Source organism: Eimeria acervulina, genomic scaffold (genome assembly GCF_000499425.1).
Source record: "Eimeria acervulina Houghton genomic scaffold, Eah_scaff55, whole genome shotgun sequence".
Classification (NCBI taxonomy): domain Eukaryota; phylum Apicomplexa; class Conoidasida; order Eucoccidiorida; family Eimeriidae; genus Eimeria; species Eimeria acervulina.
This window is the reverse complement of record NW_013549737.1, coordinates 15,262-30,882: the sequence shown is the minus strand read 5'-3', so window position 1 is coordinate 30,882 and position 15,621 is coordinate 15,262. Positions and strand designations below refer to the sequence as shown.

Genomic DNA, 15,621 nt, shown 5'->3' with positions numbered 1-15,621 from the left:
GCAGACCTTGATCAATCTCCACTACTGGAGGGAGGATGGCTTATTAAAAAGATTGAAGAATATCCAGAGGTTCTACCCTGCTTTTTCACAACGTACCTTCGCTAGCAATCAGTGCTGTGCACCAAACAGGCGAGTTGTGGGTGGGTCGTGTCCGCTGCCCAGCTTGCCCTGCTGAACTACGTTGTACTACCAAATATAGCGAGGGCCTACGATATAAGCAGATGACTTTCGCGAGCTGTAGTCGATTTAGAAGGCTCAAGAGCTTTCACTAAAATCACCGGCTGTTCTCCCCCCATTCTCCAGGCGTCTAAGCGCAGCGTGGTGAAGGTCACTTATCTAAGCTGTGGACTGTCGCTAAGTGCAGTGTTGTCAGACTTAAAAAACGAATTCATAAAAACGCATTACATCCCCTTGGGTAGCGATCCTGGGCAAAGCGGCAGAAGGGCCTGTGGCTGGTGGGAAGACGACGGGTCCCCTCAGGGGCTGCGCCGCTGCTTTGTTGCACAAATGTTGCAGGGGAGGCCCACGTGCAAGCACACCCAAACCCCTTTTTCTACGGGAACAAACACTGTAGACAGCTGTAAAACTGTTATTTCGCCCTACATGACCAACCCACGCGCCTGTAACAATACACGTACTAATTTCACACATGCCATGCGACACACAGACGCACAAGGGTCTGGGGCTGGTGTGGAGCAGAGGCAGAATGAGTTTCTGCAACACCTGCTGTAAGGCATCCCCACATCCAATCGCACCCAGGCCCCTTGCGTACTTGATCGTGTGCTGTGTCTGTGCATGATGACACTGCACACGATCAATTACGCGGCTCCCCAACGCCAACCTACACGCAGGTACAAATACATGTACCACGTTCAGAAAGACCACACTACAGTTGCCTGCCTGCAACCAGCTGAAGTACTTGTACGAACTCCTCGGAAGCCTAGCACAGACGATCCCGTTTGTGCAGATCCCCAGTGCCTTCGCTTCACGCTACAGGACGATAAATGCTGGATTTAATATGTCTACCTTAAGCAGAACAAGTTCCAGTTACTTAAAAGCAACACTTCTTAGAAGGCAACTCTTCAGCAGTGGCGGGTCCGGCAGCGTGTCATTTGTGAAAGCTGTGGAGTGACCGAACGCTCCCGCCATCCGAGGGCTCGGAGGTGCTAATAGACGAAAAAAAAAGATCAGGGGAAATTCCCTCAGACTTTAGAACTGGGTTACTTTGCTTAGCACTAAAATGCAGCGAAAAGTGAGGAAAGCAACCAAACTCGCACTAGATACAGCATCGATTGCTGGCGGCTCATGCGCGGACCCACGCGACGCCGCTCCGACGGCGTGGCTCCGTGTCCCTGGTTCCAAAAATTTTAGGGGTTCACGTGGCGTCTCAATGCATTTCATTGAATTTTTACAGGAGTTGAATCTACATTTTTGAAGTGTTTCTCCATTCTCTTTTTAGATTACTTTCTAGGGAAGCGCTACTTCGACGCTCCGTCCAGCGCCCAGGCGGTAGATTGATCATTTCTACGTGTCTACACTGTCAGCGAGAATGTTGCTTCGTAGGGTTTCTGTGCTGTATGCACTGATTGTTTGTTCACTTTGCACCTTGCACTGTTCCTTTGCTTCTGAACAAGTGGGGGTTCCGTCGGGAGGACCGCACGTGACGCTTGAAGATTCTAAGCACTTCTCACAGCCTACGTCACAAGATATTGTGCTGCTAAGCCCACAGTATACGCTCGAATTCCCTGGAACAAAGGGAGTAATGCGCGTTCTCACCGGATTCACTATCCTGGTGGTGACTATCTGGTACATGGCTTTTGTTACATACCCCAAATTGATGTCGAGCTTACAGCAATTCATCATGCGCGCGCGACAAGTAACTGACGTGCTAGTAGGGGAAGTACCACAAAGCCCGCTTGGCTTTCTCTTGAATAGGTGAGACGCGGAACTTCGGTCAGAGGAAAGGTTCACTGCATTGCACAGTGCAGACAAATAATACCTATGTACACATAAATACATGTATTTAGACAGAGCTGCTAGATCGACATCTGTTGATTCTTCTTTGCCAAGTGATTGTTGCTTTGTACGTTGCAGAGTTGAAAAATATGCCGAGGAGAATCCTGAAGAGGCTGCCCTACAGGCAGGTGGATTGGCTCTCGGTTTCGTGTTGCTGGCTTGGGGGTTGTTTTCTCTCCGGAAGCCGCGCAGGGTTAGAATTATCGGCGTTTGAGGATAGAATAGGATCATGAATGACAAGCTGTGTTCAAGACTCTAACTGCTGCAGAAACAGAGGGCGCTGACGCGCCCGCATGGCAAAAATTTAGCTTGCAGTTGCAGCTTTCCGTAGGCTAATTAAAAGGGGAAGGTGGCATTGCCTACGGACAATGCGCATTGGTAGCGGCGACTTTTTGCGCAAAGGCGCTGTGTTTTATTCTTGGTCGCGTAATTCAGGAGTGGTTACCAAGGTGTACGCTCCTGCTGTCGGGTAAAGTTCACCCAGGGCGCTGCGGGCTGAGGGGCAGGCCAGGTGCATGGGTCAGTAGCGGCGTTTTTGCTGAAGTGATTTGGACTTTTCAAGTTGCGTCGTGATGTATTTATTGCCGTGTGTACAGTTTCATTAGACCGGCTCCCAGCAACATCTCCCGGGACAAAATTCTGAGGAGATGAAGTACCTGTGGAAGCTGCAGACGGTTGCATGTACAAGTGAACAGAGTATATTTTTTAACTGACCCTGCTGCACAATGGCGTGCTAAGTATTTGTTCAAACCACAGTTAGTTGCTTCAGATCAGCGCGCTTGGAGCGCGCTGATCTTAAGTTGTGAGGGATCTACCCACACCGTGGTGTATTCACGGATGCGCCGTAAAGTTTATCGAGAAACTCCTGCATCAGCAGCAGTTCTGTGTTAGGTACTTATCAGACAGAATGATTCTGGCGCATTAAACCAGACATGCTTGCTTCACAGCCATCGTATAGAATAGGTCTGCAATGAATGCCGAAGGCCGCCTGAGGGTTGCATGCTCGCAGCAGGCTGTGCAGGGGAGATCCGTACTAGTATTTACTACACTGTAGTAGTTAATAGATAGATGGCCTCAGCTTGCACATGTCGCCGTGGCGGATGGGGGGAATGTTGAGGGTTAATGCGCTGCAGACCTCTTCGAGAAAGCTCCTCGCGTACAGCATGTCGTCCCCACCCTGAATAATGGTCCTGCAGTAGGCACACTTAGTTCTGCGGCTTTGAATATGCAGCACTTGGACAGCCAGCACCTCTTTTCTAGTGTGCGAGCAAGCCACGAAGCGAATGGAGGTCCCCGCTCAGAGGTCCTCTCGACTGCCTCGAATGAATCTGTTCGAGTGCAGCACGCGGTAATATGGCGGTAATATACGCCAGCAGTATCCATGCTCACTTCAGTGTTGCAACATCCATTTCTCCTGGCAATACCGTGCTGATGAACGAAAGAGCGCTAGAGGGTGCCTCAATAACGACGATCTCCCCGTAGTAGGACCAGCGTAGGTCCATGTACAATGATTGAACACCGCAGTTGGGTTCCTAAAAACTTGGGAGCTTCTGCGCGAAGCTTGCGATGCTTCTGAATGCCCTCCACTGCGTAGGGCCGTCATACACTGGGGGGAAACGCCAAGCTGGGTTTACAGGGTGTAAAAAAAGCTCCAGGCAAAGCTATGCATGCTGCCGAGCCCCCCTGCAAAGGACGGCCGGAAAGGAACGGCTGCGGATTTTGGTCCTTAAAAGTGAACGCACTCCGTCTGAACCAAGCTGAAACGCAAGCAACCTCTAGAGATGGCTAAATGGAGGGGGAGGTTTCTATCCCATGGCATCACAGCAATCACCCGTAATTAGCCTTCAAGCTTGTCAGGAGACACGTCGCGAAGTTTCGCAAAGAGTGGAAAAGAGCTCATAAGAGAGGATGTCTGTCTCTAACACTCTGGGCAATTGCTTCTCCCCTCGCCTTTTTTCGTGTTTGTCCTGCGTTGTCGTCGGCCCTGTGCATGTGCTTACTTCATCGCTGTTACCTCCATCTCATTTTATTGATCGCGTCCTCTGGTGTGGTGGACTGGGTAGCGAAGCCGATGAAGGTTCAGCGAAGGCTGCTCAAGCCGTTGTGCGTCAAGCCAGCAACGAACTAATGGAGCTCTCGGCAAGAATGCTGCCTGACCGTCGGTAACGTGATGTTCTTGCCACGCTCTATCAGTGAGCCAACGCGAACGCCATAACGCTAAACTCTGTAGTTCTTCGTGTACTTTCACATTCGTTTGAGCACATCAATTATTTTAAGCATCTTTGTTGCACACGCAGACGCTGGAATGGCAGCGGAGAGAGATCTCCACGTTCACTCGGGTCTAGACAAATATCCACAAGGTTACAAATGTATATATGATGGAATTTATAAACTATTCAAGTGGCGTAGAAGTTGTGCTGCAGTCAAGACAGCGCAGCATAAGCAACCAGGGGACGACGGCCGACAAGGATTGACTGTAGGAGGAGAGTGGGGGCTAAGAATCGCGGCAAAAATACCAAATTAGTCATTGTTGTAATAGTGTCACCCGGTAGTAGTGAAATGGGACCTGTCCCCTACTTAGCATCTGGCTTCTTTCTCTGAAACCGCTCAAGACCCTCGCTGCTGCCTAGGCATGGTAGAGGGGCCCCTAGCCCCGAAGCGTTCGGTGTAATGTTTCGAATTCATACGAAATCTACCCAGTCCATCTGTCTTTTGTCCTTCATTATTCGTCTATATTTCACAAGTACGAGCTGCAACGAAGGCCTCCTGCTGCCGTGCCAACGAGCACGCAACACGTCCGCGCAGCTGCAGTACAGGCAGCAGCTCAAGCTGTTGCAGCCGCTGATGTCTCCACCACGGATGCTACTCATGACGTAATATCAGGAGCGGAGCGCGCTGATCGCCGCGTGTATAAGCAGCCCCACCAGTAGCCTCGCCCCAGAAAGCACAGCAGCAGCACTCCTTGCAGCAAGCCTTAAGGGTTCGCTATCCGCTATGCGGCTGCAACATCTGGTGTCACAGTTGTTATTGTTTCTGCTTTTCCAGGCCGTTGTCTATGCGCACCTGGCCGCCACGCTCTCGCAGAATATCCCGTGCACTACCAACAAGCAGCAGCTGCAGGAGCTGCACCAGGGAGATGAACTCCTCCAGTGTAGTGGGAGTGCAGCCGCTGAATGTGGCTGCACCATCCGTGTGGCGCGAAGTGGGAGAAGTAGAAGCATCAGCAGAGATAACAGTTTTAACAACAGTGAAAGCAGCAGAGGGCGCAACAGCATCGGACAGCGCAGCAGCCGCAGCAAACAGAATAGGTCCGTGACCGATGAAAATGGGGGCCCATCAGGGCCTTTCCAATTCAGGACCCCATGGAAGCAGTATCTTGCTGGCTGCAGGGGAGTACCAGGCCAACAGTTGCTACTACTTCAGCAGATGGGAGTAAACCACATCGCACCGCTCCTCATGCGCTTTTTCGGTTTTCTGCACTCTGCGCTGCATCTACCAGTGCTGCTTAAGAGATTAAAAGGCTTGCAGCATGGGGTGTGTAGTGACGGGGGGAGCGCAGGCAGAGGCAGTGGCGGTTGGTGGTCATTCGGGCTCGATTGGGACGCAACGGTGCCGTTGCTGCGTTATTTTCTATCTTTTCTGCCGTTCTTGTTGCTCCTGTTTTCTTCCTTGTTGCTTTTGCTCACGTCGCGCAGCAGCAACAGCGGCACGGTTGCGGCTGCTACTGAAGCTGCAAAAACAGTGTCACAGGCTCGGGGCAGCAATAGTGATGCTGCATATGCTGGCTTGCTGCTGTTGCTGCCTGCCTCCTGCAGCAAGGAAGGTAAACACAACGGGAAGCGAAGTGTTATGCTCCTGCTGTTGATCATAGCAACGGCTGCTGCTGCAGCGACCCTTGCAGCAGTTGCAGCAGACAGTCTGAAGGCAGCGGGCTGCGAGGCCCCTCTGGCTTTTGAGGCATTCTCGGGCCTACAGCAAGAACAACAGCAGGGAGGGCGATTACAGAGAGGTCTCTTTGGCCTTCTTGAAGGACTGCGGCAGCTCCCCACACACTGGGAATCTGCGGCGCCTGCTGCTATTGCAGCGGCGCGGGGATACGCGTATCCTGCTGCACCAGATGTAGCAAGTGCTGCTCCCGCTGTCTCTACTGGTGCGTCGGATGTGGAAGTACTGCTTCAGGAGGGTGCAACAGCAGCAAAGCAACTGAAAAAGAGCTGGCTTGGTGCTCAGTATGTGCTGTTGCTTCAGACAGAACCAGAAGTGCCGCCGCAGCAGGAGAATCAGCAACCGCTGCTGCTCCTGCAGGGCGAGAGTCTCTGGCGACGGTCAAAGCGCTTCCTTTCCTCGCTGCGGTCGTTGTGCCGTTTGAACGGGTGCAAGGGCAGCACAGATGGCAGCAGCAGCAACAGCAACAATATTTCCGCAGATGCGAGCATCCAGCGCAACGGGAGCGCGCACGGTGCACTTGAAAGATTTTCTTTCACACCTATCCCAGTTCAAGCTCGAAGCGGTTCAGACACAACTAGTCTCCGAGAGGAGGAGCAGCAGCTCGCGTTTCCTTTTGGCAAGCAGCAGCAGGGGCTGCTACGCTGCATGCGAGCAGAGGAACTTGCTGCAGCAGCGTCGGCAGTTGGGGATGCGCTGGACTCGGCGCTCAAGCATCACGTGTTAATGCGGCAATTTGTTGATTCAGCACTAGAGCCGCATCAGTTGATGCAGCAGAGAACGCACTTACTGCAATTGCAGCAGGACGTAGAAAATGCTTTGGTACATGGACTGCCCCAGCTGTGGAAATTTGTGAGGCTGTTGCTGCAAGCCAGCAGCAGAAGCGTGGAGGAACTGCTGCGGGAGATGCCGCTGCTGCTGCTAGCTGCATTGGTCGTGGCTGCTGCAGCAGCAGGAGCGTCTTTTGTGAGACAACTCGCTGCTGAACAACCGGCGGTAAGACCTGTTGCGTAGGAGCTGAACCCGGGAAACTCCGGACCTTCGTGAAAACGGAACACACGTCATTGCAGCGTCTAGGCTAGAGGGTATGCAGGCTATAGGGGTACATCCTTGGTGGGACGTTGTAGTGCCCAGTCTAGTGTTCCTGGTCGGGCTTGTGAACAGGGGAAGCTGTACGCTGCATGCAGCAGTTGCTGGAGGGCTTTCGGAGCGTGCTGCTGCATCGCGGCTTCTTTGCTGCTCCTGGCGGCTGCCGTTTCTGCAGACTCGGCCAATCTCCTTAAGTCTTTGTTGCAGGATCCCACAGTAGGCTGCAGGACCTTGCAGGAGGCAGCGAGCTGTGACGGGAAGCCGGGCACCGTAAAGGAAGTTTGCTGTTATCACATTCAACAGCCAGTCTTTCCAGCTGAATTTCAGGTTTGATAAATGTGGTGTACGCGCAGATGCTCCCACGCTATTTCCCGCTAGGGAACGAGACGCTTGAGGGAATGCTGCTGCGCAGCATGCAGCAGTATCGCGATCCCATGGAGGGTCAACAACAGGAACACAGTGTTGCGCTGCTTCAAATTCCCAAGACCCAGGAGCTTGAACAAGTGGTGGGAACGCTAAGCAGCAGCAGCAGCAGCAGCAGAGCCTTATGGGACAACATCTCCACGCTTCAGCTACACCTTGAAGGGCAAGCTGGCGCTGACTGGTCAGTCTTTCTCGTGGGCGCACAAGGGACTGAGTACGCCCCCATCAGTGCCTTATGACTTGCTTTCTGAGCGAGTGCTGTGTGCGCCGTAGGGTGTACTACCCAGCTCCCTCTCTACCGGGTTTCAGTATTTCCTTGTCAACCAACAATAGCAGCGCCAGTAACGCGGTGGGCTATCAGGAACTTCTTCTTGAACTGCGGAAGCTCACAGGCGTCAATTGGGCCTTCAGGCAAGGAACCGATCTGAAGCAGTGCTCCAGCAACTAATCATATAGTCGCCCATGCCATAGGCAGCAATGCAATAAAGGCATGACGGGGCGTTGCAATTCTGATAGGTGCTTTTGCTAAATTGGCTCACTGAAAGGCCGAACAACTGAACCTCTGTAGATAGAAAGGATCAAGGGGAAATTGTTGCAATTTTGTCGTGCACCGCAGCTGGGGTCCCCTTCCCCAAGGTTGCGTCAATCCGGAGCCCTTTCAGAGGCAGCGGACCGCAGGAGCAGCATCGGCCGCTGCTGCTGCTGCTGCAGCGGCAGCAGCAGCAGCTAGAGCCGCTGCAAAGGCCATACAGAAGCAGCTTAATCTACTGTTTCCGCGACGGCTTAGTAAGCCGCAGCAGGCGCAGCTACTCCATCAGCCCCCGGTTCTCTGCTACTTCGTGTCTCAAGAAGTAGATGACAAGGATCTCCTAAACAGGTACTGCCCAACGTTTGCCAACTGAGTGAAACGGAAACTGTAGGCGCGAAGGTTTACAAGCCAGCCAATCACATGCTAACCCTCACAGGGTGGTGGATTTATCTCGAAGTGGTGTGTCTGCAGATTTGGACTTTATATCTCCCCCAAGGCCACCGCCCGCCTTCTGTCAATATTTTCCCTCGCACGCCGTATCGGTGAGATCCCATTTGTACTGTGCGACTTAGTTGCTGTCTAATGCTGTTCGTACGAACTTGAGACGGTGAGCAGCACTTTCTGCTGATCCTCACGTTGAATATGCGTTGTGCTGCTGCAGATGCGGCTCATGCGTTTATAGAAGAACGCAATAAAGCGGGTATGCTTCTTCTGAAGCAGGCATCTGCAGGTGTAGAGGCCGTGGAATTGTCGGTGCAGCGCACTATGGGAGTTGCAGAGCTTCTGAGACCCCTTGCGCATCAACAGCGGCAATTAGAGCAGGTTAGTTGCACCGGTACTTCAAGGTGCCTTTAGGATTGCTTGGCTGCCAACTGAGGAAGATATACTGCCAGAGAGCAGATGCACGATATAAAGTTTCTGCACAGGAACGTGATGCAAAGAGAATCGCTTGTTGCTCTATGCAGATGGGCGTAGAATGAGAGAGACTGCAGCATGCATCTGTCTGTGCCCTTCCCCTTTGTGCTCAGGGAAACAACGCGTTGGAGGTCCGCCGCAGGATAGCAGCGGCTGCTGCCACAACCACCACCGGCTTCGTGTTGTGCTGCTACTCCTGCTTCCTGCTGCTGCTTCTTGTTGTTGCTGCCTTCTCTCTCGCAAGGTTATATAGGCGTGTAAGTCTCTCCCCTGTTGCATCAATAGCCGCAGCAAACGGCGGAGCGGCCTTGTGAGGGCGGCGTCGTTGTGCTGCGCTGAGGTTTGATGCAGCGTTATGAGACATTGGTGCTTCTAGGAGCTTTGCGAGAATGCGAAGCTCGGCGAGTACAGCAGCTGCAAGAGGACGTGAGCACGTCACTTTTGTAGTTTCCCAATCTCTTCCACGCATCCAGCGTGATTGTGGGGTTTTCCTGTAAATCCTCGTCGTACGCCTGCAACATTTTTCAAGATTTTGGCTCTGTTTTTCCATTAGCACCTGCGCTTCGTTGCCTTTTCGATAACCAATGCGAAAAACGATGCTGTTCGAACCGAACCTTGAGGGAGATAATCCCTCCCCAACATAGAATGCTAGACTTTTAACAAGGTGTAAGCCTTTCCCCAGGGTTCTTTCAAATACCCTGAGGAGAAGGTTGCTCTTGCTTTTGTTTACGCACAAACTGACCAGATGGCCAACCTGTGTACTTGCCGTTATCCTTGTCCACGTCACGCTGCTTTGCGGCCCAAGCTGCACCTAGTACGCCTTGTGGCTTCGCCCTGCCATGCAATAGTGCCGCATCGATACGCGGCTTGTTTCTGGGACCCGCGGAAGCTTTACCTTTAAGGCAGCACTGGCAACCAGGGGAAAACGAGCAGCCACGGAATGCCCTAAGCCCCACACAATACAGGCGTGTGAAAGTTTATGTTGTCATGGCTGTATCGCATATGTACATGAGCATCTGTGCTCTTTCCTTCATTTTTTGTATACATATACAGGCATACTAACAACTTCCAGCGTTTACGGGCTAGTTACGAAGCGCCCAAGGTGCTCACACTCTGCAGCCCGCGCATCCCAACCCGCCTTCTGTGGTAGTGCTCAAGTATATTCCCGGTGGTTCTGCAACAAATCCAGAAGTACTGAGTGGCGTTAGTTCTCATTGATCCCGTATCTCTTTGCGCACATATGTAATCCTTGCCACATGAAGATACTGCTGCATTTTTGGCTGTTGATGCTGCTACTACTAGTGCCACGTTTGTTACCCGTTGCTAAGGCCTCAAGTAGCGCCCAGTGGCCGATTGGTCTACTGCGTAGAATTTGCAGTCAACAATCGCAATATTTTCTCTTTTAAAGGGGATGGAGAAAAATTGATTATCCATACCTAACAAATATTACCCGTCAGCCCCCTAATCGAAGACAACGACGCGTGTCTGCTGCCAGACTGGCGAGTGACCCCGGAAGTGTCTTCTGAGCACGCGCACTGTAGAGAACTTTTGACGCATAAAACCAGCGCAGTCAATTTTAACATTCAAATGAAGTGTGGTTCATAAATTTCCCTCAGATCCGAAGAGTATATCTTGAAAAAGACGACTTAAGGCGGAAGTGTTTCACAAGACCACAGCTAACCATATCGGCAACCCTTCATCAAACAAAGTAGCGGTCCCGTTGTCGACTTGAGAACCAGAAACGGCTCTTCTTTGCATTCTCTCCATCCACCTGCGTCCTGCTTTTACACAATCGTTTTTTTCTGTGCAAGATTGAGTGCGTTTTTGATGTCGGTTCCTCTTCTCGCGCAAATATCGGATCGTTGGTGTCTCCGTGGTCTCTCGTGGTCTCTCCGTTACACCTCTCGAGGTCACAACTCAGCAGCCAAGGTGGATAGCATATATCTACAGCGGCCAAGGTGGACAACTTACATCTATATCGTACCTCTCTCCTACTCAGCTGACTACTAGCCAGTTAAAAAGATAACATAAAACACGAGCTTAGATCTAGGGCGTTACCAAGTTTCCAGACGCACCGATGCATTCCATCCCGATTGCTGCAGGCTTGCCGGCTAGTGCTACTTCTTGATTATTACGGGATTTTTGTCCAGAAAAAATCCATGAAATGGAGCAGCAAACGGCGAAAAATAGTGGAAGCGTTTTGCGGCAGCCACGAGGGCAGATGAGGTGAGAGTTCCAGTGTAACGTGGTCAACCCCCGCTCAACCCAACAGCGGCGAAGTAGAGATGCTCCAACATGTCAAACCACCGTTGAACCACATTCCTATCAGAAGTTATTAGTGCATGTTCCAGGGAGTTCGTGAATGCTTCGGTATGCCTGTTTTTGACGCAGTGCAACTTCGCTCGCTTTCAAAGAAGACCCAGCAGGAGGGAAACCCATACCGCAGGCGTCAGGCCCCCTGGAGAGCTCGTACCATTCATTTACGGGAGGTCTGCTCGACATGACGAGTCACAGGAACCTTCCTGGGCGTCCTGTAAGCGTCCTGCGTCGCGGCGTGAATTTACAGTTGCCTCTTTTGCTGAGCCACGAACCTGCAAAGAAACGAGCAGCGGGGCCTTTGGTTGGAAAACCCAGCGACAATCTGATCCCGGAAGTGAAGGCCTTAAAGAGACAAGATTGTGGTGACAGTTGTGGTGCGCCTTTGGGGATTATACATGCCCGGAGTTCTCCGTATTACTGGGAAGATGACGGTCTCTCCTACCGTCAGCAACTCATGAAAATTCCAATGGCTGTTTTGGGAGGGCCAATGTGCATTAAATTCCATGGAAGTTATCCTATTTCCGTGCGGCCGACAAGACGGGACTTGCAAGAACCGGGAAGTCTGAAGACCTATCCACATAGAGCCGCATGGCTAGCAGCAAAATGGTTGACGTCTTTGGACGTTGTGCCCGCCACCGGCCGCGAGGCAAACGAGCGTTCGTGGAGGCGAAATGAGGATGAGGACGATGATTTCCTCGCTTTCATCGAGACGTTGCTGGACGACCCAGCAAGCAGAAAGCGTAGAGTGCACGCACTTTAGATTGCAGCCTAGCAACCATCCAGTATAGTCCCTTGCGTAGCACCTCTTAGATACATGCTCGGATGATGAGACAGTGTTTGCGCCCCTAATTAATTTGAGGGTAGAGTGAAAATAAGGAAGCCACCGGTTTCTACATCTGGGAAGCACACGAAGGGGGACCTTTGCCTAGCTCCATTGCGTGAATATGACGCAGCGGAAGTGATAAATAATCGAAACCATTCTTGCCTTTCCAACGTTTGAATCTGTTTAATTTTGCAATTTCGCTCCTAGACCTATCTAAGACGCACTTTTTGAATAGTTGCACAAAACCCGTTTTCCATGTTTTATCCCGTGCACCTGCATTGCAGTGCTTCTCGAAAGCATTGAATAGGCCTGCGTGTAGTTTTCCAGCATCACACTTAGTTGAAAATACATTGACGGCCCATATAGAATAGTACGCAAGTGCATATGGGCGCACTGGTATCCAGAAACAGCAGACTCACTGAGAGGCGCGTGCACCTGTAACTAATTTCATAAAAGTATGCATGCACGCGCGCGAATGCACTTAAGATACATGTCTATTCCGTAATGTGACCAACCATAATTTGTCGCTAAATGTAACTGGTACGATGTCTGTCTCAATACGGTACATGTCAGAAAGAAGTGGATTGGTGTGACACCCGGGGATGCTTTGTGGTATTCCTGTGGCAAACACTGCTATTGCTTTCAAGCTTCAACACGTGGCTAGTTCAGTTGATGCTCGCAGACGACTTTTGTGGTTAAGACCCATGCGCGGCTTCGCGCTTGCTTCTCGGCAAAAGAGTTGGGCACATAGGGAGAAAAGGGCGGCCCGAGTGGCACTAGAGCCTGCAACGTAAGGGAAGATGCATAGGCTTATGCTGCTTCTGTTGATGCTGCTGCTGCCGAAAGCTTGCTGTTGCGACAGCCAGAGTCTGCCGCTGGCGGTTACTGCGCTGTGTATAGCATAGCAACCTAAACAAAAACATGAAACGGTGCGCCGCCCCACAACGTCAGGCAAACCCCGAAGCCTCGCTCCTTTCTGCTTGGGTCACTGATGCCACTTCAGTTACAGTTGAGGATGTAACAGTTAGCAGGACTGACAGGTGTAGTCTGTCATCGCTTTTGTCACACAGACGCCGATAGTATCGTCAGGAGGCCGCAAGCGCGCCCTCTACTGAGTCACCCACGACACGTCTAGGATAATGTTACGGTGAATGGTTCCGAGTAAAAAATCCCCCTATCGTACGCCAACAGTATTGTCGGTTGCCGTGCCCAGTGTGGCACCGGATAAGCATGTTCTGGGGGACTGCGCCAACGAATAGACAAGTAGATTCCACCATTGGTCCTGAACTTCAGATACCAGAGCCAACCTGCAGCCTCAGTCAAGCAACTCCAGCAATTCTTCACTGTACATACAACTTGCGAAGGCACAAATTTGATGACACTCAAGTGCAGGTGCGGCTGTTGCCTCTTTGAGCCTCATTGCCGAGCCACACGTTGCGTGGTGGCCATTGCGATTCCAGAGCCGCAGTTTTCCCCTGGCAATGCTTATCAGTGTCTGGCTTATTCAGTTCCTTCGCTCATTTCCTAAGCCCACTGCTTGGCACAAAAAGGGCAGATGAAGGGCTACGTACGTCCCCAAGGCTTCCTGGGTGCTGGCTGCGCCGGCTGCAGATTGTTCTCGCTTCCTGTGTTTTTTTTTTCTGTGCGGCGCTGGCATTCACAGCCCTGTCATCCATAGGGTCATTAATTTGCATCGTTTTCAAGTCCAACTTTCTTTCCACTCAGTCGTTTTCCCCTAAATAATGCGTAAGCACTCCATTGTCTCGGCGTGTTCCACGCGTTCAACTCCTAGTTCCCACTCCTTGGCCCAGCCAGCAATGGGTTGCCTTTTTCCAGGGAACTGTGCTGCGGGCCGTTGAAATCTGTGCGTGAAACAAGAAACTACTCCACTGCCACATGAGGGCAGTGAAGTAGCTTCTTGCTTCCTTAGAGTTCACATAGTCCAGTACTATCTGGACTTCGCAGAATGCAGAGGCATTCTTGACGAGCCACTTTCTCCGTGAAGACATTTTAGGCTGAATGGGATACGTTTACTACGCCAGATCAACTGTGACGAGGTGCCTATCCTGTGGTCGCGTCCTCGATAAAGAGGCAACCCTGATCAAATCCCAGTACTCCAATGTGGAAAAGGCTGAATGTTTGAAGGTGTGTTTAGAGAGAACAACTATATGCCCCTTCCTTTTCCCCCCTAGAGCCCCTTTTCGGTTAGCGATTGCTATGCAACAGGCCCCCCTGCTTTGAATGTGGGGATGGCTTCTTGAGCCTCCCCCAGCGAGTCATGCGCTGCTAACAAGCGTATCGACAGTCCTCGATCCCAGCCTGAGCCCGTTGCTAGCATTAGAAAAACTTAAGAAAGGCATTCTATGAAAGATGCTGACCTCACCTCCAACCTCCAGGAGTCGTTTGCACATTGACGGAAGGGCCTGGGGATGGCGGGGCGAAGGTGGGGCGTCATGAGCTGCTGCATATCTCCGTGCAACTCCCTCTGGACAGTACTGCCTGTCGTGAGCCTGTACATGTATTTTCGCTTGCATGCAGGCTACCTAATGAGGGACAGGTAAGTGTTCCACCATACAGTGGTGGTGCATGCAACAAAAGGAGGCTTCGTTGCGTTTGCATGCGGGGTTTCACTGCGGCAATAGTTGCAGCGAGGTGAATCGCAGCTCTTCTGGGCTGTCTTCTTCATCAGCAACCTTTGGAATGCTCTTCTCGGAACGCCCGGGGACTCAATAGAAAGTATGTTGCTTTCTGGTAATTTGTATGTGGAGTATTTTGACTGTACTGCACCTCGCGACCATCTATGCATAAGATGGAGTCCTCTCGTTACATGTTCCTCCGCAACCCCAGTTGTGAAAATAACTCAGCTCCCTCCGCAACATGCACTAATATAGTGTGCAATTGTTAAACACTTGTTTCCCTTCAGTTGAGAGCTCGCTTATAAGTAAAAATAAGCTTACCAACTCCAGACAGACAGTACTCAGGAGCATGAGGGAAGATGGCGACGATATGCTATCCGCAGCTGTCTTGAGGCAAGAAATAGGTCTTCTTGAAATAATTTCAAATAAGAAAGATTCATTTTTTCTAATTTAAAGACATATTTTAAAGAAAATGATAGTATTGTTCTCAGGCACTCGGGATCAAGCAACGTTTCACCCTGAAAGTCTTCTGGGTGGGAGTCGACCGGGGGACGAGGAGCTGCGCGCAGAGCTCAGCAGCAAGCAATGGCTTTAAACTGCTTTACATTTTATATTTTATATTTAACGGTTAATGAGGGATAATTCAACTTCATTATTATCCTCTTTAGAACGTACAATTCTCCGTTAATCTAGAGAATCGGGTGCGGGGCCGATTGCGCCCCTGCTCCCCACCGAAACTCTCTAGAGCGTAAGGGCTGCAGCCCTTAGCAAGTGCTCTTTAACAGTATAACCAAAGTTTTGTTTTGGTATTTATACTCTGAACAGCTGGAGAGAAGGCGGAGATCCCTCATGAGGGCCCCACCCCTGCCTTACCTTTCTAGCCAGGGGTTCTTAGGCTGATGAAGGGTTGGGGTCCCTAGTAGTAT

General features: G+C 51.3%; 2 protein-coding genes across 2 annotated transcripts; both read left to right on the top strand.

Annotated features, from left to right (window-relative positions):
- Positions 1 to 1,837: 1,837 nt before the first annotated feature.
- EAH_00010650 (hypothetical protein, conserved) lies at positions 1,838 to 2,230 on the top strand (the record flags this gene model as incomplete). Its single annotated transcript, XM_013395077.1, has 2 exons — positions 1,838 to 1,935; positions 2,095 to 2,230. The coding sequence occupies 2 exons, from the start codon at positions 1,838 to 1,840 to the stop codon at positions 2,228 to 2,230; spliced, it is 234 nt and encodes a 77-aa protein (XP_013250531.1).
- A 2,922-nt stretch (positions 2,231 to 5,152) lies between these two features.
- EAH_00010640 (hypothetical protein, conserved) lies at positions 5,153 to 11,996 on the top strand (the record flags this gene model as incomplete). Its single annotated transcript, XM_013395076.1, has 9 exons — positions 5,153 to 5,324; positions 5,516 to 6,957; positions 7,404 to 7,654; positions 8,090 to 8,350; positions 8,474 to 8,544; positions 8,664 to 8,837; positions 9,258 to 9,343; positions 10,534 to 10,625; positions 11,309 to 11,996. The coding sequence occupies 9 exons, from the start codon at positions 5,153 to 5,155 to the stop codon at positions 11,994 to 11,996; spliced, it is 3,237 nt and encodes a 1,078-aa protein (XP_013250530.1).
- Between the last annotated feature and the right edge of the window lie 3,625 nt (positions 11,997 to 15,621).